This window comes from Cavia porcellus, unplaced genomic scaffold, assembly GCF_034190915.1.
Source record: "Cavia porcellus strain 051 isolate PalLab524CR breed Dunkin Hartley unplaced genomic scaffold, mCavPor4.1 scaffold_26, whole genome shotgun sequence".
Classification (NCBI taxonomy): Eukaryota; Metazoa; Chordata; class Mammalia; order Rodentia; family Caviidae; genus Cavia; species Cavia porcellus.
In genome coordinates this window covers 37,620,338-37,645,588 of record NW_026947509.1, presented here as the reverse complement: position 1 = coordinate 37,645,588, position 25,251 = coordinate 37,620,338, and the positions used below count along the sequence as shown (strand labels likewise).

The following is a 25,251-nucleotide window of genomic DNA, read 5'->3' as shown; positions in this document are numbered from 1 at the left end:
AAAAATGAGTCAAAAAGTTTATGTTTTTATCTTCTTTCCTTCAAAATAAATGCACTGAATTCTATTTGCCACTGTACTTCAAAAGAATTCTTTTCATTCCTAGCTTACTGTGTGTTTTCTTATGCTCACTCCTAACATAACTCGTTTTGTAGCTTCTGTTAACTTCAAAAGCACTTCTGCTTAGGACATAAATGGCTAAGGAGACCAACAGTAGATCCACTGAGCTTGTCAGATCCAATATTCCTTGATTCTTACAGGCTGTGGTATCCTATTAAACAATGTACACATTACTTGTGGATGTGTGCGTTTCACCATACTTTGAAATAAGATTAGTCTATCAAGACCTGCATTTTAAAATAGTTAAGTATAACTGAATAAAAAAAGATCTGATTTCATCATGTCATAAAAATGTTAATATTTTTTGCAAAATTTATATTTTAGTATATAAATGTGTGTGTGTGTGTAGATATGTGTATACATATAAATATGTGAGCTGGACCACACTGCAACATAAAGAGTAAATTTTTCTTTAAATATATCCAACTATATGTACATAACCATCATATTCCTGCCAAGCTACAGATTCAGGAGAAAGAAGTATCTTGTTGGCCCAAATAAGGAAATTGATATAATTTCACTTAGTGAGAAATTCATAAACATCTATCCTTTCTGTTTATTCATTTTCTTCTCCTTTAAGACAGAATATTATGATGCATATCAGGAAAAGGGAGATGAAGGAATTCCAGGCCCCCCAGGGCCCAAAGGAGCTCGTGGCCTGCAGGGTGAGGAGAAATTTCTTCTTAAAACCTTTGTTGGTTATTGTTCTTTCTTTCAAGGTAGTTGCTACCATGCACTTACTTAGGGTTTTGAAGGTAGGGGGAGGAAAAAAAGATCTTCTACTTTTTATGGGTTATGCTATTTTTTGCTGTCTCCTAATTTTCATATTTTTACATGAAAGACAGTAATATGGCCAGAAAGCAGCAATACAATGTGAAAGAGATTACCCATCTCGGTGTAATTACAAATGACAAAATAGAGATCCCAAAAAGCTATAGGCTGGGCAAATCCACATAAATAATGACAAGGGTAGAACAGGACTGTAATCATGGCTTTCTGAATCTTGGAACAACTCTCCATCCTACGCACCATGGGTTTAAGTTATATTTGCTTCCATGCTATCCCTTGATAGGTCTGAAAGTTCTCAAGCTGCAGCTCATCCCTGGCTACAAGTTAGAATTCCTGGGAACTTCACACTAGTTATTTTGATAGAGTCACATCCCTGAGGCTCTGTCTTAGTCACTTTCTCATCACTGAGACACAGTATTGGACACCTGCCACTTATATGAGGGGAAGTATATTTTGGTTCACAGTTCCAGCCCATGGTCCCGTGGTTCCAGGACAGAAACAGTATGGTGAAAAAACCAGGTAGGGGGCAGCAGCTCCTCCCATGGCAGCTAGGAAGGGGGGAAGAGAGTAGGGAGGAGCAGGGGAGGGAGATATATCCTTCCATGTCATGACCCAGTGACCCGCTTCTCCCAACCAGACCCCAACTCCTAACAACACATTTAACTCTGATGAGTATAGGACCCCACAATTCAGTCACCTTCCAAAATGTCCACATCGGAACCCATGAGGCTTTTGGAGAATAGTCTACATCTAAACCATAACATTCCACTTCAGGCCCCCACAAGGCTATGAGTATCTCTTTATACAAAATGTATTTAGTCCATCTCTAAGAGTTGCCAAAGTCTTAATATTTCCAACATTGCTAAAAAGTCCATCTCCAAAATCTCCCCTGAGAATCAAGGCAAACTCTTAGATGTGAGCTCTTAGGAAAATCAAAAAGAAAGTTAATAACAAGCAATGGCAGAGGGTAAATATTCCCCCTGCAAAAGGTAGAGATAGTGGGAATAGAATTCTGACCAAAGAAAGACCAGGACTCAAAAGTCCAAACACAAAATTCAGTAGCCCCACGTATAGCACCTGGTGCAAGTTGTGGTCAGAGGTGAAGTCTAACAGGCTTGTGTGGCCCTGTCCTTAGGGCATCATGGGTTGCAGTCTTCATGACCTCTCTCTAGGGGTGACTCTGCTCACCACCTTAAGCTTTCCTCAACAGACATTTCATGTTTCTGCTATCTCCAACTTCCTGAGATCTCTTCTGCACTTTCAGTTTTACTCACAGCTTCACATACTGCCCTCTCAGAATCATATTTCTGGTCTCCAAGGCTGCCTCCTAAAATCTGAGTGGGTTCTTCCTTGACCCCTGATTTTCGTATTCTTCATGTCTATCATACCAGTACCATGTGGATGATGTGAAGTTCTGTTGCCAGCAAGAGCGGTTGCCAGGCCCCCTTGTATCATGGCTGTAGAAGCCTCTGAGTACCACAATGGCTGAACTCCAGAAAACTCTTTCCTAGTTGGCACTGAATGAACTAGTTTCCCTGAGGCTCTCTTCTCAAAACAAAGTCTTTTACTTTTTCACCTTTGAACTCACAAAGGGTAAGGTCTTGCTGATTCTTATAATGCCTTCACACATCTTACCTAGTGTCCAGGTGCAAAGTAGTTGGCTTTTTTTAAAAGCTAATGTTTTCATCAACCAAGCTATCCTGAGCTCCATTTATAGGGAGTTTTTACAAATACTCTCTTTCTGACCATGAGCAAAGTTTTTCAAATTATTCAACTCTGGTTTTTGTTCCTGATTCTCATAGTAGATATGGTTAAAAGTTGTCAGCATTATCCATGACACAGTCTGAATTTTAGGCTGCCTTGAAATTTATTCTGTCAGATAATTAGTCCACTGCTTCTAATCTTAGTCTTCTGCAGTCACAGGACTGTAAAATATGGATGAAATGTGGACAAATTTTCTGCCAAAATGTAGTACATTTAGCCTTTAGTTCAACTGTCAAAACAATTCTTGTTCTCAATGAAACCTCCTAACCCTTTTACTATCTTCATTATCATCAGCATTCTGATCTTCCAAACTATCACTAGAATCTTTCATCAAACTCAGCTTGTAGCATTTGGGCTTTTCCAGCCCACATCTCCACATCTTTCCAAACTCTTCCCGTGAACTGCTTCCAGTGACCTCTGAACCACATGATCAGGTAAAGTCACAGCAGTGGCCAAAATCTGGTACCAGAATCTCTTTTGGTCCCCGTCTCATCACTGAGACATAGTACTCAACACTGGCAACTGAAAGGAAGGCTTATTTTGGTTCATAGTTCCCATTCATGGTCCACTGGCTTTAAGGAGAAACAGCATGGAGGAAGAGCCTGGGTAGAAGACAGCTACTCACCCATGACAGCCAGGAAGCAAAGAGAGGGAAGAAGAGCCTCTGCTTACTAAACCTCACCTTGTAACAGTACATTCAGCTCTGCTGAGTATAGAGATCCAGTTACCTTCTGAAAGTTCCACCTCTGAACACATGAGGCTTTGGGTGGCAGTATTGATCTACACCATAACAGATTTTGATTTTATTGTATGGAAGAGGCCCTTGGAGACTAACAGATTGTAAAATCTCCCCCAGATTATTCTAATGTCCAACCAGGAAGAGAATCACTGAGGTAGGCAAATTATTAATATAAATGAAATCTGAAGTGAGGATTTTACTTAAAGAGTAAAAGTTCCTTATATTATATTTTTATTATAGACACTGAATATCTGTGTCTATGTATCTGGTATACTTCTATAAATAACTCATCTAAATGTATATTATTTGATTGAAGCTAGAAGGGATCTAAGATGAAGCACAAAGACAAACTGCATGTCCTTGGTATCCCAGTGGTGTTTGCTTTTCTCTCATCTGAACTCCCACCAAAGTGCTAAATACAGAGCATGCTGATAGCAAATCTCTGCTGAATTATGTGAAAATGACCAGGTGGCTTACTTTATTTTGAGGCTTAGATATCTGAGAATGTTTCCTCATTTGTTTGACTAAAAAAGTAACATTTCCTAGTGTTTATCCATGTGGCAGTGGGGGAAAAATACAAAAATTCTTTATTATACTGATTATTATAATGTCACTCAAGATTTCAAAAATGGACAGGAGAACATTTATTCCTTGTAACTCATGAAGTCATATTATGTATTCCTAGGTCCTAGTGGTCCTCCTGGAGTTCCTGGAAGCCGTGGTATGTTTATGTTTAGAAGAATACTAATAGAAATACTGTTTAAAAAAGTATGGTGCTTTCTACTAAATTTATATTATTTATGTAAAATTAATGTTCTTTCAATTGATCTAAATACATTTCTAGCTTCTTACTATCTTTGTGATTAATGGTAATGAAGAAAGCAGAAGTTGACACAAACTGACATGGCTAGATTTAGACCATCGTTGGCCTTTGTGCAGACTATGAAATGCTGCCAATTATCCTCCCACATTCTCCCTCTCTCTCTTTTTTTTTTTTTGTTCTCTTTTTGCCACAGGGTCTCATTATGCAGTTCAGGCTGGACTTGGGCTCACTTTGTAGCCCAAACTGGTCTCAAACTTGTAAATGATTCTTCTGTCTCAGCCTCCCAAGTGCTGGGATTACAGGAGTGTGCCAGCATGCCTGGCTCTCTGTCTCATTTTAAAAAATGATCATTACTACAAAGTGAGGGGTTACAGGTTAGGTAACAGTAGCTGTTTAATTTTGTTTTAATTTAGAAATTCTTAGCTAGGCATGGTGGCACACACCTGTAATCCCAGCAGTTGGGAGACTGAGACAGAAAGTGTGTTCCAAATTTGAGGCCAATCTAGGCTAGATAGTGAGTATACTAAGGATATATATATATATATATATATAATATTTTATATATATATAATTTTTATGGAAAAAAGTAAAACAAAAAAAATTTTTTTGGTCTTTTTGAGACACAATTTTGCTATGTAGTGCAGACCAGCCTTGATTTCAATTCGTAGCCCAGGCTGGTCTCCAACTCATAGTGATCCCTCTCCCTCAGCTTCCTGGGTGCTGGGATTACAGGTGTTCACCACCACACCCAGATCTACCCCATTTTATGCCTAAAACAGCTGGCAGAAATTAAATCCAATAATTTTTTTGTCTCTTTCAATTGAGGCACTGATTCTAGTCTTTAATTTTTAAAAAATGAAAAACATAGAATATATGGAAGGATTTCACATGAGTCCTTATAACAACTCTCTATTGTACCCCCAAACTCTTTTCCAACTCCTCATAACACAGTACGTAAATCACGTGTTGGAACAGTGTTCTGCCCTTTGACACACTGTGATCTAGTTTAACAAGGCCATTGGTGACGGAAGTAAGACATCACCTTTCATTTTATATGTTTTATATATTTCTCAATTGTATATGAGAACACAGCACTTTATCCACTGAAAAAAAGTTATACATTCATCAGAAAAGAAGTTAAAATACCACAACTTACATTTTCTCCAAGGACCATCGAGGCCTGGCCTTAGAGGAGTCCCCGGAACGCCCGGTTTGAAAGGAAGCAAAGGCGAGCGAGGGACCCCAGGAATGGACTCCGTGGGGCCTCCTGGGGCCCCAGGCAGTCCTGGTTCACCAGGCTTTTCAGGGTCACCAGGCCCTCCAGGACCTCCAGGTAAAGATGCACGGGGAGGACCCTTCTGTGTAGATCATCCTATGACAGGTGCAGACAGGTCAGGGTCAGTACTCTTCCCAATGGCATTTCACATTAGTAACTGCCTGTGAGAGAGACTGTGGTGCAGTGCTGACTGCAGATGCCACCAAGTCTTTCCCTGAGTTCCTCCTAGAACAGAGCAGGAGCGATGCAGGTACCAGGGAGAGAAGCCAGCAAGGACAGCTGGTTATCATGTTGACCGTGGCCGAGTGCAACTGCTTGTTCAGCCCCTACAGTGTATCTCCTACAAAGCTGTACCAGGACAGTCTGTCCCAGGGGAAGAAAAGGCAAGGATTTATTTATCACCAGCTCCTGCTTCCCACTGGTCAAGATTTGCTCCTCAGAACGTGACTAACCAATCCCACCATTCAGACACACCCTCAGAACGTGACTAACCAATCCTACCATTCAGACACACATGCACATTTCAGGTCGTGTTTGCATGGTTTCCCATGCCTTGGCATCAAAGGAAAGCCCCAGGACTGGAGGCCAGAGGTATAGTGTAGGCATGAGAGGAGATGCTGTCAGAAGAGAGCAGAGAGGTGTGTGGTCAAAGGATCTGAAGTGCCCTGTGACTCATGCCAGCTCATGGGTGCAGAGCTCCTGAACACAAAGATCAGGATTTTTTCTTTGCAATAGTCAGGATTGGATCCAAGGCCTTTGCACTAAGCTACATCTCCAGCCTTTTTTTATATTTTACTTTTGAAAGAGTTTTACTAAGTCACTAAGTTGATAAGGCTGGCTTCAAACTTGGGGTCCTTCCACCTTGGCCTCCCAGAGAGTGCCCCTACACCCAGCTCGCTGCTGTTTTAAAACCTGTATCCTGAGAAGGTTCTGTTTCATATTCCACCCTTCTAAAAGACTTCTTAGAAATCTTTTATAGACAATGGTGTTTAAAAGTTGTTTCTTTAGAAGAAAGAGCCATTTATTATTCATAGAAAATTTGACAGAAAGACATGATAAAAAAAAAAAGATGCAGAAAATTAGATCCTAAAATTGGCATTCCCTTCCTAGTTGAGCAAACATAATACAAGAGTCATATTTCATCTTTTGCCTCAAGATACTAATAGGGTGGTGTTGGAATAACTGAAAACACTGAATAAGATAACGTAGGTTGGTAATGTGACAAAAATATCATATAGTGAGCTTTCAAAGAACAACCATACCTGTATCAAAACATACACACACACACACACACACACACACACACACACACACACATCTGTGTAATACAGAAGGAAGAACTGGTCAGCATGCATCAGTCTTTTCAGTTGCAGATAAACTTCTGAAGACTCAGCTTCTAATACAAAGATGATAAAAATGCCTATAAAATAATACATAAATGAAAGCATTTGCTAATTGGAAAAACACACTACAAATGCCTCTGCTGTTATTTTTACAGGTGATATCATCTTTCACAGTGGTCCACCTGGTGACCGCGGACTGCCAGGCCCATTAGGACCTCTGGGAATCCCAGGAGTTGATGGGCCCACAGGTTGGTTCAAGGAACACTGTGGTTCTAGTGGACGAGGCCACCATTGTCACTGACTTTTCACTCCTGACTGATCCCAAGCTGCAGCCAGGCAGGGACGGCCTCTTTTCCAAAAGAATTAGAGTGTATCTGCAAATCAGTGATTCACTTAGTGTACCGTAAGATACTAGATAGCCTTAGCATGAGTTTTATCCCACAGATAAGGACAGAAACTCTGAAATAGTCATTGTTTTGGCTAGATTCTTGGAATTTCCTCTGCCAGAAATGTGTATCTCAGAACAAAAAACTAATCAGATATATGATTTTTTGTTATTTAATAAATATGATGTCCTAGGTGGATCTCACTATGTAAAAATATTTTAAGCGTAACAAATGATTGGGTAAGTGGAAATTATCTGTTCTCCTGAGGATTCCGTGTGGTTTGCAGTAACACACACATACTCTTCCTGCAGGAGAACCAGGCCTTCCTTGTGTACAATGCCCCTATGTTCCAGGATCTCCAGGTCTCCCAGGATTGCGGGGGTTAGATGGTATCAAAGGAATCCCAGGTATGGACAGTGTGCTCAAAGCTTGTGTTTTTGTGTTTTGTTTTAAACTCACTTTGACATTTTAAAAATGGTTTTATCCTGCCCAAATGATAAAGTTGGAGGGAGAGATTCAAAAACATATTCTGTTAAAATAAAGTCAGCCAAAATCATATAAAAGCTGGTATTTTTTTCCTTGACCCATTTAGTTGCTGAATGCTAGTAAAATATTACTTTAGCTAGGCCTTGTAAACACAAATTCCTACTGGAAACCACCATGTAACTTCAAAGAAGCAACCATACCAAACATACATGGTCTCCTTAGTTTTGTTTTCGCACGTTCCTATTATTTAGAGACATGGACATATATAGTATTTCAACTTTTTTTAAAGGGTATAAGTGCAATGAACCTTATAATCCTGTCCCTGTGCTGGAGACAATAGAGTGTGGTGACTGCAGGAAACGGAGGTGTATTTAAGATGAACATGAGGCACTCAGCTGCAGCCTACTGTACTTTCTAACATTTAGACCTTGTCATAATAAAGCCCATGTTTTCGTGAGAAGAAGTAAACCAGGATGTTCATCTGAAATCTCAAGATTTTAAAATCTAATGTTATCTTAAAGTAATGTTTGAAGAGGAAAAAAAAAAAAAAAACTAAAACATTCGTAGGTCAAATTACTGCGGACCACATAGAGCCTGGCTCGGGCCTTCTCTTAGTGATCTCTCTCCCCAGTCATGACTTTCCACCTCTGTGATCTCTGCTTGACAAACTGCCCTTCCCTTGGTCACAAGAGTGGCCGTGGGCAGGACTTGGAAGTAGACAAAGTCTGTCTGGGTTGGTTTAGCTCCTCCGTCCCTTCTCTTTGGCTGCTCTGGGGGTTTCCTGGGGTACCACACACAGTCTGGACTCCTCCACCAACACCTCGGTCTTCAAACACCACCAGTTTATTTATTTATCATTTACTAGTGAGTGTCCAGTGTGCAAGGTACTAGGCTCAGGGCCATGAACCTCCATTCCTTTAGTTCTCACATTGATCGTACAGCAGTTGCTATCATGAATCCCATTCAACAGATAGGAAGCCGAGGCACAAGACAATGCAGTACTAAGCAGAGGAGCAGGGAATCAAAGGCAGCATCCTCCCCCAGAGGCATGGTCTGCCCTCCATCACTGCCTGCACTGTTACCTGCCTCCTCAGGAGCTGTCCTTTGCGGGGAGTTAACCCAGAGTACACCAGAGGAAGGATGGTTGGCCAATCAGGGAGGATGTACACCTTGGGCAGGGACAGTCTGCCACCTTCAAGTCCCACCCACTTCTTATAAAGCCCTCAGCTGGTCTGCATTGGCTGCCACTGCCTTGGCTCCAGAGAGGAGCTATAAGGGGAAGGTGGGCAGATTGCTCCCCAAGCAGCGTCTAAGCAGCACCCATGTCTCTGGGGGAAATTTTCTACTAAAACTCCCACCTGTGAGAGAGAGAGAGAAAGGAGAAAAAGGACCAAAGATTTAAAAATCTGTATATTTCTATATCTCCCTGGCACCTCTGGCCCATGTGCAAGGATGCACTGATTGCTTTACTCTATTTCGTTTCTACACATTTGGCATTGACAGGTAGAACTCAGAGAAGTTATGCAATCAACGCTCTGCTTTAGATTGCTTTAAAAATAAATCCTGGCTCTGTACCTTAAAAAATATGGAATACAGATAAATATTTGTTGACTAACTTGACCTGAGAGCCACCCAAGAGATCATTAAAAGAATCATCTCTCTGGAGATATTTAGATACCATAATAAATATGCAATTGCAAGTCAACTGCAATTTGACAAGGAAATCCAGAGCCTCAGAAAATTTTGTGCCCATTTGGCCCTGTAGGTAGACTTTAAGAATTTATTAGAAAAGAAATAACCAGTTCACTAAACAAATGTGTCTCATCCACCCAATAGGCTATTATGTAGCTATTTAAAATGAAGTTACAAATCTGTATTTATTTTGTACATAATTCCAAAATAATTTATATATCACCCTATATCACCTTATATCTTATGTGTGTGATCTTAATCATTGAAGGGCATAAAAGCTTGAATAATATACATCAAAACTAAACAAACATTACCTTCTGATGGTAGATTTATGGATGATTTTAATTTTCTTCTTTCTGTGTAATTTTCTTACAATGAGCATATATTACTTTTAATATCAGAAACAGTAAGTGTATGTCCCTAAAATTACCCAGATGAGAATGCTGGAAAGCTCAGCTCTAAGTGTTCTTGTTTTTTATATTATCTTATTCCACTTTTTATGCCTGTTGTCTGTTGCAATGTGTGTTTTATGCTAGGAACTGGACTTTCTTCACTCCTAAGAAACACCCAATTTTCTTCCTACCTGGCATCATTCTGGCCACTCAGAGTTGATGTCCATAGTTGATAATGCATTGCTTTGCAGGAGGACAAGGTACAGTTGGCGTGAAAGGAAGCCCAGGCTCCCCAGGAAGCCCAGGTGTCCCTGGATTGCCTGTAAGATTTCATGGTTCTAAAGATCTAGTTTCATTTAAAAAGCTGAACACCCTGAAAATAAGATCACTTCACAGAGAAATGATCACTTTGTGTGGCAAATTCTAGGCGTTTAATTGATTGGCAAACAGTGGCATTAATTAAGTAGATGAATAAGGCATGAATTAATGAATTTATAAATCATATTAAATGGTATCAAAGACAAAAGGCAGAAGAGTCTTTGTTTGGCACTGAAGGTGGGATTAACAGAAATAGGGGAATGATAGTAATGTGGGTTTTTTTTAACATCGGTTGTGGTGATTGTGGCATAATTTTGTAAATTTACTACAAATCACTGAATTGTACTCTTACAAAAGATAAATTTTAGAGCATGTAAATTATACTTCAATAAAATAAAGATTTTAAAAATTAAAATATTGATTATTATAGTGAACCAGAAAGTTATGGGATGAATATACCTGCACATTAAATTATTGAGAGATGAATTAACCAATAATCAATTATCTGAAGGATGATTGCTGTATCACACTGGATTTTATTATTTGTTTATTGTATTGCACTGTTTAACTGAGTTCTTTCTAGTTTCAGAAATTAAAAACAAAGCAATATGAATAAAAAGCTTCAAATGATATTTGTGAACCAATGAAACTATGTAAAACAATCCATGTTGATTGCAATTGGGTAGTTCTCATGACTGTTTTAAGACCGACACAGGACCACGCTATCAAAACACCATGCAGACCCCTTTCTGTACCGCCCTAGGGATTCCCAGGTGCTCAGGGAGCTCCAGGACTTAAAGGACGAAAAGGTGAAACACCTCAGCCCCAGGGGCCAGTGGGTGCTCCAGGGGATCCTGGGCTCCCTGGGCCGAGCGGGAGAAAGGGCTTGGATGGAATCCCTGGAACTCCAGGAGAGAAAGGATTACCAGGACCTAGAGGCAAACCGGTTGGTATTTAGCAATTTTAACCAAGGTACTCCCCTTGTAGATGAAATGCTCAGAAATTAACAGATAAATGATTTCCTTCACAAAGATGGTTCATCATTTTAGCTGCAGAGATGAGGCATCTTTTTGAATTGGCAGCAATTACTCAAGCAAATATTTATAATATTTATATCAAATGAATTTCTAAAGCTCAGAAAAAATGACTAATGGGAAATTTTTAGTAAATATTTTGAGACAATGTTCATTTTTCAAGTAAAAATAAATGTAGAAATGTGAAAAAAGAATATTGCACTGAAATAAAGACAGCAAATGTTTTGCTATTTAAAATATGTCAATATGTAGGACTAGGGATATAGCTCAGTGGCCCAGCACCTGTCTGGCAAGCGTGAGGTTGTGAGTTCCAAGCCTGGTACTCCCCCCAAAAGTAAAACTATATATATATATATATATATATAATATAGATATATAGAGATGTAAAAAGTAACCCAAAAATATTTTCATTTATATAAGTTTGGTTCCTTTCGTGGGATAAAATTTCTTGTATGTTCAATTAAGAGTTAATACCAACCAGATCTTTTAAAAAATGCTATAGAATGAGAAACTAAATGCCTTTCACAATGGATCTGTGGGAAGTTTGCTTCAATTGTTCTATGAAATACCAATTTCTCCAAGGTTAATCAGATTTATCCAACAAAAAGGGTCTCACCTTGAACAAGTTGGGGAACCTGGGTAAGTAAATTAACACATTCATTTATAGGCCCTTTAATAACACAAACGTGATCTGCAGTCTGTAGTCAATATATGATTTTGGGTAAATAGTGCTTTCTGGGAGCATCTACACAGTCAGGGGTTCTCAGCTCTTATCTGGGCAAACCCCTGGCTATCCACTTTGTGATAGCCTTGCTTAAAGAAGGCAAATATGTATAGTTCTTTTGATCAAGTGTTACTAGTGTTCATATGACTCTCCTATCTGCATCTCACTAAATTTCCTTTTTGAAGCTCTAGAAAAGATGTTCCAGAAATAATTAAGAGAAATTCAAAGAGATTATTTCTTGAGTCAGGTCCTGTCATTATAAAAGAAAAAAAAATGAAGAAAAATATCATTTAGCTGCCCAATGACACTGGACAATGAAAACTTCAGTCAAGTTGATTTGTAAAGGGTATGCTTGGCAAGAAGACGACTTTGATTATATTGTCAATCTCAACTTCTTTCAAATGTCAGACTCACTTTCAAAGTGACAGTGTATGGATTTTTTGAAAAACAGAGCAGACATTTTAGGAGGAAAAATTTAATACAGGTAAAATATCGTCTTTGGGGGGCTGGGATTTAGCTCACACGGCATAAGTGCCTGCCTTGCAAGCAGGCAGCCGTGAGTTCAATCCCTGGTACCCCCCCCCAAAAAAAAAAAAAAAAAAAAAAAGACAAAAAAAAAAAAAAAAACCAAAAAAAAAAAAAATATCATCTTTGTAGTAAAGATGCCTGGTAAAAACTATGTAAAAGTCTTTCTGTGCTGGTTCTATTTCAGAAATATACCAGTAGCGTGAATGTTGCCTCAAAAGCCATTTGAACTGTTGATCCATTTGAACGTATTGCCCAAGGTCATGAGTTCGATCCCCTGGTATCAAAAAAAAAAAAAAAAATTGAGCTGACTTTAGTGGCTGTTACACTGGAGACATGTCCTTGTGGGGCATCTTAAGTGTAACTGAAGACAATTGCAACCCATACAACATTGCTGAATTCTAATATTGCACAAAACGGCAGAAGCCTATAGCATCCTTATTTTAGTAATAATTCCCATCAAATGCCAACTGGTTTTTAATTGAAGAGCTTCTTGATGACAGCCTAGCTGCTTTTCATATTAGAGTGAAATGAACCTGTAATAAGAAAACTCTGGAATAAAGCACCATGCAAACATATTCCTGTTGTCACAGGCCCTGAGTGGTGAAAAGGGAGACCGGGGTCCTCTGGGAGATCCTGGCCTCCCGGGACCCCCAGGACCTGCAGGACCAGCTGGACCACCTGGCTATGGACTCCAGGGAGAGCCAGGTCCAAAGGGCACCCAAGGAGTTCCTGGAGCCCTGGGACTGCCTGGAAAAGCCGGTTGGTTAGTTTTCTTTCCAGTCCTGTTTGCCTGTGGGTGGGTGGCTCCCAGCACTAACAAACTGCCTTCAAGACTATGGAGTATATGTGCATAAACTTGTTTCTAACAAATACAACATGTCAACTCATACACTCTGGAATAGCATATGTAGAATATGTCAGAGAAAATCTACTTTTACCTATTACTGAATAATTGAGTTAGGATCTCCAAGGATAGAATATGTCCATATTTACTTAAATATATGGAACATTAGACCTTAAGGGTTAAGCAGAAATCAACTGTGATTCACCCAGGGGAAGCAAGAACATAATCTAATCTAGAGAAGACTTTTATAGCCCTCAAGTTCCCAATAACACTATGACAAATTTGTTCTTTCTCATTTGCAACTCAGTAGGGCGTGTTATACCCAAAACTTTAAAATATCTAAAATAAAAGAAGAAAACTTGTCTGATAATAGTTTTAAAGTCCAGGCAACTTTTGGTAACCACAGGTACTGAATCTCATCCTTTGTGTTTGTGTCTGAGAATATGACAGAAGATGTAATAGCATGTTACTGAGAATTTTAATAGGTCACTATGGTCATGTTTTTACTTCTGAAGTTACTTTGAAGTGTGTAACCCAATGAACTCATGGTCTCCAATCATGTTATATAGTGTAATTCATAAAACCTTTTGAGATTACAACTTCATATAGGTGTAATTGTTATATTATAAAGTATGTATGTATGTTATAAAGTAAATATATTATTTCCTCATATATAAAAGCTTATTTTATAATTTATATAGTGTGCAATGCATAATTATATATATTACATAATTATAATAGCTTGTTATATAATATATAATATGTAATAATATAGTGCACTGTAATATGTAATAATATGTTATATTATCATATATGTTAGATATATTTATTTACATTTTTGTGCCCTACTTTGGAGTTTGTTGTTTCAATCCAGGGATTACCAAACTAATCTCAGAATCCAATTCAACTCACTAACTGGTTTGTATGTTCCATAAGCTAAGAATAGTTTTAAATTTTGAAATAACTTTTTTAAAATTTAAGAGTATTTTTGACACATTAAGAATTATGGAACCTGAGTTTTACTGGCTTACAGTCACCCTCATTCATTTCCGTGTCACCTCTAGCTGCTTTCCTGATGGCAGAACTGGATGCTTGTAACAAAGATCAAGACCATAAAGCCTGAATCATATACTGTTGGACCCTTAGAGACAATGTTTATTGACTCCTGTTCTAAAGCATATGCAGCTCTCTTCTATTCTAAATGTGAATTTTTAATGGAAAACCTCACCATCAAAATATATCATTAACAAATTTTTCTATCACAGAGCCATATTTCTTTCTGTAAACATGTGACTAGATGAACAAGACGAATCACTATGGTGTAATGGTGGCCACTGTGGTCATGACATTGTCTTTTAATCCTTATCTGCCAGATCATTACCATTTTCCAGGTGACGGAGAGGGATTTAAAAGTGCATCTAAACTCATACCTTTATAAGCAGTAGTTGTAAGTGTCAAATTCAGATCAGCATATGAAGGCACTGTTGTGTTCAGTATGCCACATTGCTTTCCTATGAAAATTAGTCACCCAAAATATAAATAAATATCCTATCAGAATTAATAGTAGGAATTTTTTGGAATACACTCTTATTCAATACGTTGGCTTGTTGGACTATGCATTAAAACAAAGCTTGGGCAATAGCAGATGCTTATAAATATTTATTGACTGAATGAGAAAGTTTCTGTGGGTAATCATCCCTAAACTAGTTTTGAAGCCTATGGAAACAGATTATTTCTATATCACTTAGGATATGTTTGTAAATTCCTTACAATCGTATTTCCCTCTTACCTAAGAAAAGCTTAAATATGCACCCCAATCTTATGATCACAAATTTTCTTAAGGTCCTAAGGGAGAATCCAGCATTTCAACACCTATCCTAGGGCCCCCAGGACCTCCAGGGCCCCCTGGGCATGCTGGCCCCCAAGGTCCACCTGGTGAGTATTCCTTTTGCTAAGTTTGGTATATGACGTAAGGTGGTGCCCTAACTTTCTTGGAAAAAATACTATCATCATTATAAGGAAAAATACATTTAATGGCTCCAAAAGAAAACACAGCCCGAAGCCTTGTCAGATAAACAAGTAGGAAGGGAAATTGCTGTTTGCCTTTGATCTCAAAGGAAATTATTCCTCTGGGACTTACGATATAAAAATTTTGAAGGAGAATTAATATAGTGAATAGAAATTCATGAAAAGAACAATGTTCATGGATCTTTGGTAGAAAAGCTGTCACAGCTTATCAGAATATTTTCTACAACACATTCATTTGAAACTTAATTTTGGCTAATGTGATCTAAAATTTAATTTTGCGTGCATTGAAGAACACATTCAGTTTGAGACAGAATGCCTTTTAGAGTTAATACACTCTAAAAAATGCTTTCTATTTCCCAATGATTAGTCATTGGATAGGGGTGAGTAGGATGGATATACATTTAGGATTATGTTAAAATTATTTAAGTTCCACAAAGGCTGGGCTGACAGAATTTAGACATTTTGTTTTAAAATAAGTGAAGAAAATTTGCTAGTGTGTGTGTGTGTGTGTGTGTGTGTGTCTTTTAAGGTATCCCTGGATCCATGGGAGAATGTGATTCTGGACTTCCTGGACCTAAGGGAGAACCTGGAATTTCAGGAATTGGATTTCCTGGGCCCCCTGGACTGAAAGGTAAATTAAAAACTTTTAAAATATAAGGTTCATTGAGGACATTTATAAGTCATAAATATATATGGTGAATAGAAGAGGAAATATCTACAATAGCTTATAAAACATAACATTTTCCAAGTATCTTAAAATCTTATAACAATATTAGGTGACAAGACAGAATTTATATTGATTGATATAATCTCATTTCAATCATACTTTTTAAATTTTAAAAATTTTTTAAAAACCTGAAAGGTAATTCACCAAAATTGAAGTAGTGATTTTCTTTTTGCAGTGCTGGCCACTGAACTGAGGGCCTTGTGAATGCCAGGCAAGCTCTCTACCACGGGGACACATTTCCAGCCCAATAATAATTCTTTTTGTTTGTGGGATTATCAGGATTTTTTCTCTTTTGTTTTGAACTTTTTGCATTTATACTTTTCCCTTTACATATTTTAAAAATAAGAAATGAATGATGACATCACAAATAAAACTCGGGGTATGGCTGGTGGCAGAGCACATGTGTATGCTTGTGGATGTAGGGGTACACATGTGGGTGCACATGTATGTACACTCACATACCCCAATTTATTACAAAGGCTTTTAAACTCTGCTGAGAAAAGCTACCTAGCATCCTGAAAAAGCTCTCTACCTTAACCTGAGTCATACTTGTATAGACATACACATAAAAATCCATTTAGCACAACAATGTTTGTATAAATAGACTTCAAAAATAAAGCTGATTAAATGGCCAATTAGCATCAGTGGTTTGAAGAAGTGCTAAAACATAATCACAGCCCACTAAACAGTACAAACAACAACAAAAACAATTTTTAAACATAGGTAGAACCCAACACAATCTGACTAGGAACCGAATATATTTTAATTGCTTATTTATCAGTTCATTTTGTCATGCTTCAAACTCACACAAACATCTCTCTCTAGCTTCGTAAGTGGGAATAAATGAAATAAAAGTCAGACTGCTCAGAGTTTACAGGATTTAGAATTTGAAATATCCAGTGTTTATTGTTTGCTTGTTTTCCTCTGCAGGAGATCAAGGCTTTCCGGGAATGAAAGGATCCCCAGGTTGTCCAGGGAAAATGGGAGAGCCTGGCTTCCCTGGAGAGCCAGGCTTCCCGGGAGCCAAGGTCTGCAGAAATAAAACTTGACTGACTTGGAGGGAGAAGGCAACCACGATTGATGAGTTAGGATGCCCTGCCAGGCGGGATGCTCTGGGTGTAGAAGTGATCAATATATTCATAGATGGTGAAGATGCTAATTTTTTTTGTAAGTTTCCCTGGGCCAGCTTCCCTTTTAGAAAGGAAAATAGAATGTGTTAGAAGGCAGGTTTGCATCTCTTCCACCCTCAATGGCACATTAGCGTGTATAAAATAGAAGAACTACAGAAAGAATACCTAGGAGAATAACCATCGAAAGTAAAGATACGTAGTTTTTTATTTACAGAGAATGTCATAGTTGTCTCAAAAGATGGAAACTACACATCCTGAAGCATCAGGAAACGTAATTTTTTTTAGCAAAATGAGCAACTGGAGTTGAAAAGGGAACATGGATTGGGTGGAAGTGACTGTGAGAGGGACTTAGTGCATCTGTAATGGACAGGTTATTCCAGATGGCCCTAGGAGCAGCCAGTATCAGGAGGACTTGTAAGCATCGTGAGGTCAAACTAACATTGCTTCTGTGCCACAGGGAGAACCAGGATTGGCAAGACCTGGAGAACCAGGAATGCCAGGTCTTCCAGGAGAAAGAGGCGATTCAGGGGAAAATGGAGAAATTGGACTCCCTGGGCTTCCAGGTCTTCGTGGAATTCCAGGCAAACAAGGCCTCGATGGACCTCGAGGTACAAAAACAACAGTGATTAATGTTTTCCTTTGTGAGCTGGGCTAAAATGCAGCAAACTGAATGAAAGAGTCACCAAAAAACCTTCTAGTTCAATGAATAAACTCCATATGGACTAATTATTTTCCTAATCAATGTGCCTGCTGTACATTTCTTTTTTCTTTCCTCCCCCCCCCCGCCCACAAAAGACACATTAATGAAATGCAATATGGATCTGATTTGGTGAAGAATGACTGGAACAGCAATGCTAGGGCACTGGGTTTTAGTAACAGTTATGAATTCTCTTTTGCAGGAGATGCAGGGCAACCTGGACTACCTGGAGTAAAAGGACCCCCAGGAATATGCACAGAGGGGCCCAATGGAGCCCCAGGGCTTCCAGGCTTAAATGGATTAAAAGGGCAGCCAGGTAGGGGGACAGTAGCTGAGTCACCAGGTAGGCAGGTGATGTGTACCTGTGGCTTTGCTCTTTGCTGTTTAACATGGAAGCGGTCAGCAACAAACAAACCCTGAGAGATGCTCAGTAAGGAATGTTGTTTCAGAAACTGAAACCTTGTAATGAAGGACTTACTACACAGAGTGGTGTATGCCACCTATAGTGGAAGAGACTGAAGTCAGTATTTTGTACTGGTTTGTGTAAGAAAATACAAACACCAAAGACAAAAATTAAGTACATAATTTACATATGTTTTTGTATATACAAACTCCCAGACAACGTTGAACTTTTAGTCCTTCTATAAATGCACTGAGGGGGTTAATTTCTTACTATAAAATAGAATGAATGTGAAGATACCAGGTTAGCAAGTTACAGACTGAAATGTGTAGCTGTTGTGCTCAGGGGTTGTGCACAGAATAATTAGAATCAGGACATGGAGTTTATAATATTGTTTTATAATGGTCACTCAGAGTTAACACTAGAAACTTCAGGAAATCTATCCGCAACACCAAAGATATACAATATTTAGCTAAGGGACTGAATCCCACAGCAATGTCCCACATGAGTATAGATGAAGACTCAGAGCTCATGACAATGCCTCTTATAAATCCAACTGGAGGTCCAGAGCCCACAAGAAGGACTCACATCAGTCTTTTTTACGGATCCATGCTGAGAAGGCCCAGAGATCCGCAGTGGAAGCCAGAAAGTCCATGCCAGCGAGGTGAAGGAGCTGTGCTGGTAGGTTGAGGGTTCTATTCTGGAGCCAAGAAGTCACACTCACAACAAAGACCAGGGCTGTCCTGAAAAGCACCACAGCCATCCTCAGCAATGCACAGGCCACAAGCTCCTCCAACGATAAACATAGTTGAGTACATGTCAGGAAGCCAGCATGAGTAGTTCATCCTGGAGACCAAGTGGCACATGTCTTCCCCTCTGGAGCCAGGAAGCAATGCTTGATGAAAGGACCAGAGATTTTCCAGAAGAACCAATTGCTCAAACAGCAACTCGCAGGAGAACCCACAAAGCCTCAACACCTCAATGCAATAGCTTCTCCTTCTCCACGTCTCTATTTATGCTGACAACTTTCCTCAGGTGGGACATCTACACTCAGCGCCATGCTGATGTAATCCAGCTGGCATTAAGTTGATCACCAGTTTTTAATCCATAACAGTAGCTGGTTGCTTTCTAAGCAACAAAGAAATCTGCATGATGCAGGCTAGATGATCCAAATCATGCAAACCTTACACTAGTGTTTTGTTTCCCGTCAACCAGATCTGGCGATGATTCTAAAGGAAATTCTTTGGAACTTAGTGAAAGTGAGCTAACATACTGCATATATGTTCACAAATAGATTTCTGGCAAGGATCATCGTTGCTGTGATGGCCCTGTTGTTTGCAGAAGCCTCACATGGCTAACCTCCACAAGGGGCTGAAGGACTGAGCTGCAGTCATGAGGTGCAATTGCACACAGTGCCTGCAGGACCATGAGATGGAGATTGATCCTGCACTTCTGCTACCACATGACTCATTGAAGGAGAACATTAGAGCCAGAAAGGACTTGAGAAATTTTACAAAGGAGGATATTACACACACACACACACACACACACACAAACACACACACGTATCCATGCATGCACGCACATGTGGTTTCCCCAAAATCATGTAGCCAAATATTAAACAAAAAGAAAACTGGTGGAGAAAGCATCTGTTTGTTAATTCATCCCCTCATTTATTCATAGGAAGAAGAGGAGATACAGGACCAAAGGGAGACCCAGGAATTCCAGGTTTGGACAGGTCAGGGCTCCCTGGAGAACCTGGACCACCAGGAATGCCAGGTCAGCAAGGTGAGATTGGGCCACCTGGTCAAAAAGGATTTCCAGGAACTCCGGGACTTTTAGGACCACCAGGTATCCTTTTCTGTGCTACGGAAAATCTAAAATGAGGGAATTAATAGAAACAATTGATCAGAAGGTGATAGGATGGAATGTACTCAAACTGCAGTGAATTCTGTTCTCAGTCATAAATGTGATTTGCTAGTGATGATGGCCAAATAGAAGAACTTAAAAAGACCATTTGCAATCATCTCCTAGATTCCTATTTACATACATCAGGCCTTCACCTTCCAGCATCCAAGTATAGTGTATTTTATTTTATGGAATATTTTCTTTTTCTCAGTTGGTGTAGCATGTGCTGCTTTCTGTTCCTTTGTTTCCACAGGTGAAAGAGGAGTGGTGGGGATGATGGGCTTCCCTGGAACCATGGGCCTTCCTGGGCCTCCAGGGCACCCAGGCATGCAGGGGCGGAAGGGTAAGTGACAGTGTCCAGACATCAGCTGGTGTGAATAGCATCCATTTACTTAGCAGCAAGATAAATTACAATTCGTTCTTTGGCGGGGAAGTAGTTCTAAGAGAACCACATATTCGATCTTGCTGTTTCCTGCACTATTTTTTGCCATTGGGATATACTCTGTTTTCTCCCGTCAGTTACTTGTACATGGCTGGTTGTCCGGGGAAACTTCCAAGTTCTCAGGACAGTTAATCTTTGTTGTGGTTGTTGTGTTAACTTTTGAATGACTGTGAACTACTTGAAGAATTAAGAGCTTGTGTTGTCACTTCTGTCTGGTAGGTAACCTTGGGATTCCAGGAATAAAGGGCAACAGAGGACCCCCAGGGGCCAAAGGGGAACAAGGAGATAAAGGAAACCCAGGGCCTTCTCAAATAGCCCTCTTAAAGGGGGACAAAGGAGAACCAGGTCTCAAAGGTAAAGAATCTTTTTTTTTTTTTCTTTTTCTTTTTTTTGTAATTTAAACAGAAAAAGAAAAAAAGGGTACAAGTAATACGGAATTTCAGAAAAATAAACAGTAAGAAATCACTAGTTGATAAGTTACATATTGTCATCTTAGAAATGGTTGTTCAAGTTACAAAATTAAAGCATACATAGTGATATTCAAATAATGACACTGCAAACAGTTCTGCTCAATGATCCAACAAAATCTTAATAATGTGGTTATCAGTCCTACACACTTGTTTTTTATCTTAAAGAGGGTAAGATTAAACATGTCAAAAAAAAACAAAACAGTTCATAATGAAACAATTTAAAGAAACACAGATTTCTAAGCAAGGCCACAGGAGATCTTCACTGTTTATCTTATTGTCTCTAGTTTTCTTCCAAATAGTTGTCCCCATCTTCATACACATTGAATACATACTGAACATTATAGAACTAATCAAATCATTACAGGATGATGAAGGCTTTTTAGGTCTTCAAGATCTGATTTTGGGGAAGTCAATAATGTCTACCATAATGTTTCTCAGTCTCTTCGTAGTAGCCGTCTTTATCTTTATGTATGCCAAACGTAAAGAACTTTACATTTAGAATCAGAACACTGCAGCTGAATCCAGGACTAAGAAATCACCAGGCAAATCCTTGGAGTAGACAAGAGGACCGTGATGGACTGACCAGTGACCTTCCCAAAGCCACTTTGGGGATGAGTGGGAACTAGGTCTGGGCCTTGTGCTGTCTCTTCAGTGCAGGGCTTTTTATTAGAAAGCTAAGTCTGTATTTTGATCTGCTACACTTCAATTGTCTCTAGTAAGTTGTTAAACTGTAAGCCTCAACTCTACACTCCCTTTCCCCATGGACAAAATGAAACTCTTAGAAAGTTCCACCTGGAAAACTTCTTTGGCAGAAATGGGAACCTCCACCCCAAATTCTCTTGTATTCTGTCAACTACCAGGATGGATTTTTCTGATCTCATCTACAAACTTCTCATGCTCAAAATCCTTTGGAGGATTGTAATACAAAGAAAATAGGTTTTTATGGAAATTTAACCCCTTATGAATACTGTTAATTGTTAGTTATGGCTATTAGCCTAATATTCCAGTCAATTCAAATTATTTCAAGTTATTAAAATGTTTTTGCAGGACCTTTTGCTATATGAATAATTACAACCAATATGAATCCAAATTTTAAACCAGCCAATCTTTTAGTCCCTTGACCGTAGTTTCTCCGAAAGAGCTTTAGAAAAAGAGAATTGTTGGGGTGACATATTACCTTTGCGAAACAAACTTTCATAGCAAGAAGAAATAAAAAGAAAAATCTCTTTGTAGGTGCAAACACAGAAATCTCTAATGAATTTGTGTGTTTCCAACACAGCTGAAATAATGTAGAATAGGCTAGTGAAATGTTATCTATACAGACAGTTTATGAAGACTGGAAATGTTTTCCAGTACATCTATATCTATATCTATAATATCTTGACTTAGACAAGTTCTAACAGAGTTTAATGGTATTTACTTTCTCTTCCATTGAGAAAAATGGGAGAGATCTTTTGTTTGTACCAAACTCGATGATTTTTCAGGAAATTAAGTAAGAGATGCTCCAAAAGATTTTACTCTATAACTGAATTTTATGCAAAAAAAATTACTGCCTATAAGTTGAATTTTTCCGGTCTTCATAAACTGTCTATATAGATACCATTTCACTAGCCTATTCTACATTATTTCAGCTGTGTTGGAAACATTTTGAGGAAAATACAAGTAGCATATCCGTGTTTACATAAGCAAAAATTTGACTCTCACAGCCTAAATGCACAGTAAGTACTAACCTACAATTAACAAATTCATTTTGCAAAGTACAGAAGAAAAACATGTCACTATAGAGAGAAACTTAGTATTTCTATGCTCCTAACAAAATTCCCCAATTTACTGTCGAGGTGCAGTAATGAATCTAAGCTGTGTTCCCTCTTAACTGTCTGAATATATAACTGAGGAGCACAGATTAAACACACCAAAAAGGAATATGCACACATAAAAAAGGAATATGCTATTTAAGATAATTTCAGTGTGACCATGTTTAAAAATTTGAATTTCTACCATATATATTGAGAATATGAATTATTGTCTTTTTCTTGAGGTATGTGCATGGAAAAATAAGGCATAGATTTGGAAAGATGATGAATAATAAAAGGTGCAAATTAGTCGTGTATTGTATCAGGTTACTCAGAGATGTAAGCAGCATTTCAGTGCATGGGTACTCTGCTGAATTTTACAGTTATTGACTCCTTTAACCTCATACTAACCCTAGGATGAGGTCCTCTGTGATCCCTCCCGTGTGTAGCAGAGATGGGCCTCCCATGGATATGACCACTTGAGAGACCATTCTTGATCTCTTCACTGGGCTCCAGTGACCATGACAGCAACTCTTACGGAACTGAGGCAAAAAAACACAGCACTGAGGCTCGTCAGAGCTGCCTCCATGACAGGGAACTTAAATTATGAGTGGATTCAGACAAGGAAATAAAACTTTTGGCTTAAAATGTTTCTAAGGCGCGCCTTGCTTGAAGAATTCAAACTCCTTGCACTGGGATAGCAGTTTCTTAACCGCTTGTCCTTCACCAATCTCTTACAATGTGCTATTTGTGTGGTTGACAGTTATTTTTTAATATCTAGGGTCAGGCATTTTATTATGTGCTAAACCCAGAGGTGCCAAAGTGGTCATGATATCCTAGTCGTGATAAAAACTTGCAACTTTGTAGGGAAAAGAAATATTAATAGATCTGTAGTATCTTCTGTACAGGTCAAGTAATAAGTGCTTTAGATTGTGCTGATCAGATATGAATGGTCCCTTTTACATATTATTTGTTTTCACCTTTTTTTATTTAACTCTTCAACAATTTAAAAAGCATCCCTGCCTCTCAAGTCATATCGAACTAAGCCAAATTGGAGGCAAATGAACATTCTAAACAGTATATATTCTTAGGCTGGAAAAAAAAAAAAGCAGAGGTGCAAAATAAAATAGACTAACCCTTGCTACTCCTTTACATATTAGGAATCCTATTTCATTCCGTGTCTTCCCTCCCAATGAGTTCTCATTTGGTCTGCAAGACTGAGGTAAAAAAGAAAAGGAAAACACCAGCCTCTTCCAGAAATTCTTTCCTGTTGCATACTGTGTCCAACTTTGTTACAAAACTTATCTTACTGGGTGGCAGTTTGCTTGTTTACTTGGCTCGCTCCCCAGTTAAACACTAAAAACTTGGGAAAGTGACCGTGATTTATTTATATCTCCAGTACTCAGCTCAAGCCCTGACTATTAATTAGATCCTCAGGTCATATGTGAATGAACGAATAAGTATATAAGCAAGACAAGAGCCAAGGAAGTAAATCTGCTGGAAAAAAAGGCAGAAAGCCAAGTAGAAAAATGTTCCATGCAGTTAAAGAAGTTTGTAATTCCTTCTGTAGGGAAAAGAGATTGAATGAATATTAATGAGCAAGAAAACAATATGATCAGAAACATGTCTTTTAGAGAAAGTGAAATGGGAAGTGTATGAGCTTTCTAGCCATTCCGAAATGACCTCGAATCTCAGTATTGTCACTGAGTGACAGTATGACTGTAGGTAGGGTCTTCCCACTTACCTAATACTTAATAAAGAATAATGTTTTCGGATGGGCTGAGAGTGAAATTGTTTAGATGAGGATTGTGTAGTAGTGTTCTGTCTGTACTATGAAAACTGAAAAAAATCGGTCACTATAGTCTAAAATGCTTTAGTGTGTAAATGTGACCACGGTTAGCAGTCCTTGAGAACAAATTCATGTCCACTATTGAGCTCATTTTTCACATATATTATGTTATTTAATCTGCCTTTAAAAATTGTACAGGTCTACATCTGCCCGTAGTCTAAATACATATTACTCTTTTGGTTTAATGCAGGATGTGTATGAGTCTGACAAAATTCTAACCTGTACTTTACTATCTGGTTTTTAATTTAGGATTTACAGGAAATCCAGGTGAGAAAGGAAATAGAGGCCTTCCAGGGTTGCCTGGTTTAAAGGGCCTGGAAGGATCACCTGGACCACCAGGACCACCAGGTACTGCGTTTACTCTAATGCAGTATCATGTTTTAAGTTTTTCTAGATCTAAATACCATGAAACTTGTTTGTAGACTTCTGTGTTGACTATGAATCCTTCTCCAATTTTGTTCTAACAGAAATTCACTTCTAAATTAAACCAAATGGGAGCTGTTTTATTTTGGGGATGTATTAATTTCGAAATATTAATCTCTACATAGTTTC

The 25,251-nt window shown here is 38.7% G+C and overlaps 1 protein-coding gene across 6 annotated transcripts in view; it reads left to right on the top strand.

Annotated features, from left to right (window-relative positions):
- Window positions 1-25,251, top strand: part of Col4a3 (collagen type IV alpha 3 chain) — a 129,849-nt gene that overhangs the window by 82,499 nt on the left and 22,099 nt on the right. For all 6 annotated transcript variants that reach the window (XR_010043478.1, XR_010043481.1, XR_010043480.1 and 3 more), the window contains 17 exons: window positions 698-782; window positions 4,095-4,130; window positions 5,401-5,565; window positions 7,007-7,099; window positions 7,549-7,644; window positions 10,059-10,129; window positions 10,889-11,071; window positions 13,002-13,170; window positions 15,098-15,190; window positions 15,813-15,914; window positions 16,941-17,038; window positions 17,598-17,748; window positions 18,040-18,153; window positions 19,921-20,088; window positions 20,399-20,488; window positions 20,807-20,941; window positions 24,949-25,047. Coding sequence is in view for 2 of the 6 variants with exons in the window: in XM_063237220.1 (XP_063093290.1) it covers window positions 698-782; window positions 4,095-4,130; window positions 5,401-5,565; window positions 7,007-7,099; window positions 7,549-7,644; window positions 10,059-10,129; window positions 10,889-11,071; window positions 13,002-13,170; window positions 15,098-15,190; window positions 15,813-15,914; window positions 16,941-17,038; window positions 17,598-17,748; window positions 18,040-18,153; window positions 19,921-20,088; window positions 20,399-20,488; window positions 20,807-20,941; window positions 24,949-25,047 (1,948 nt within the window). In the remaining 4 variants the exon portion in view is untranslated. The remainder of the gene's footprint in view (window positions 1-697; window positions 783-4,094; window positions 4,131-5,400; window positions 5,566-7,006; window positions 7,100-7,548; window positions 7,645-10,058; window positions 10,130-10,888; window positions 11,072-13,001; window positions 13,171-15,097; window positions 15,191-15,812; window positions 15,915-16,940; window positions 17,039-17,597; window positions 17,749-18,039; window positions 18,154-19,920; window positions 20,089-20,398; window positions 20,489-20,806; window positions 20,942-24,948; window positions 25,048-25,251) is intronic.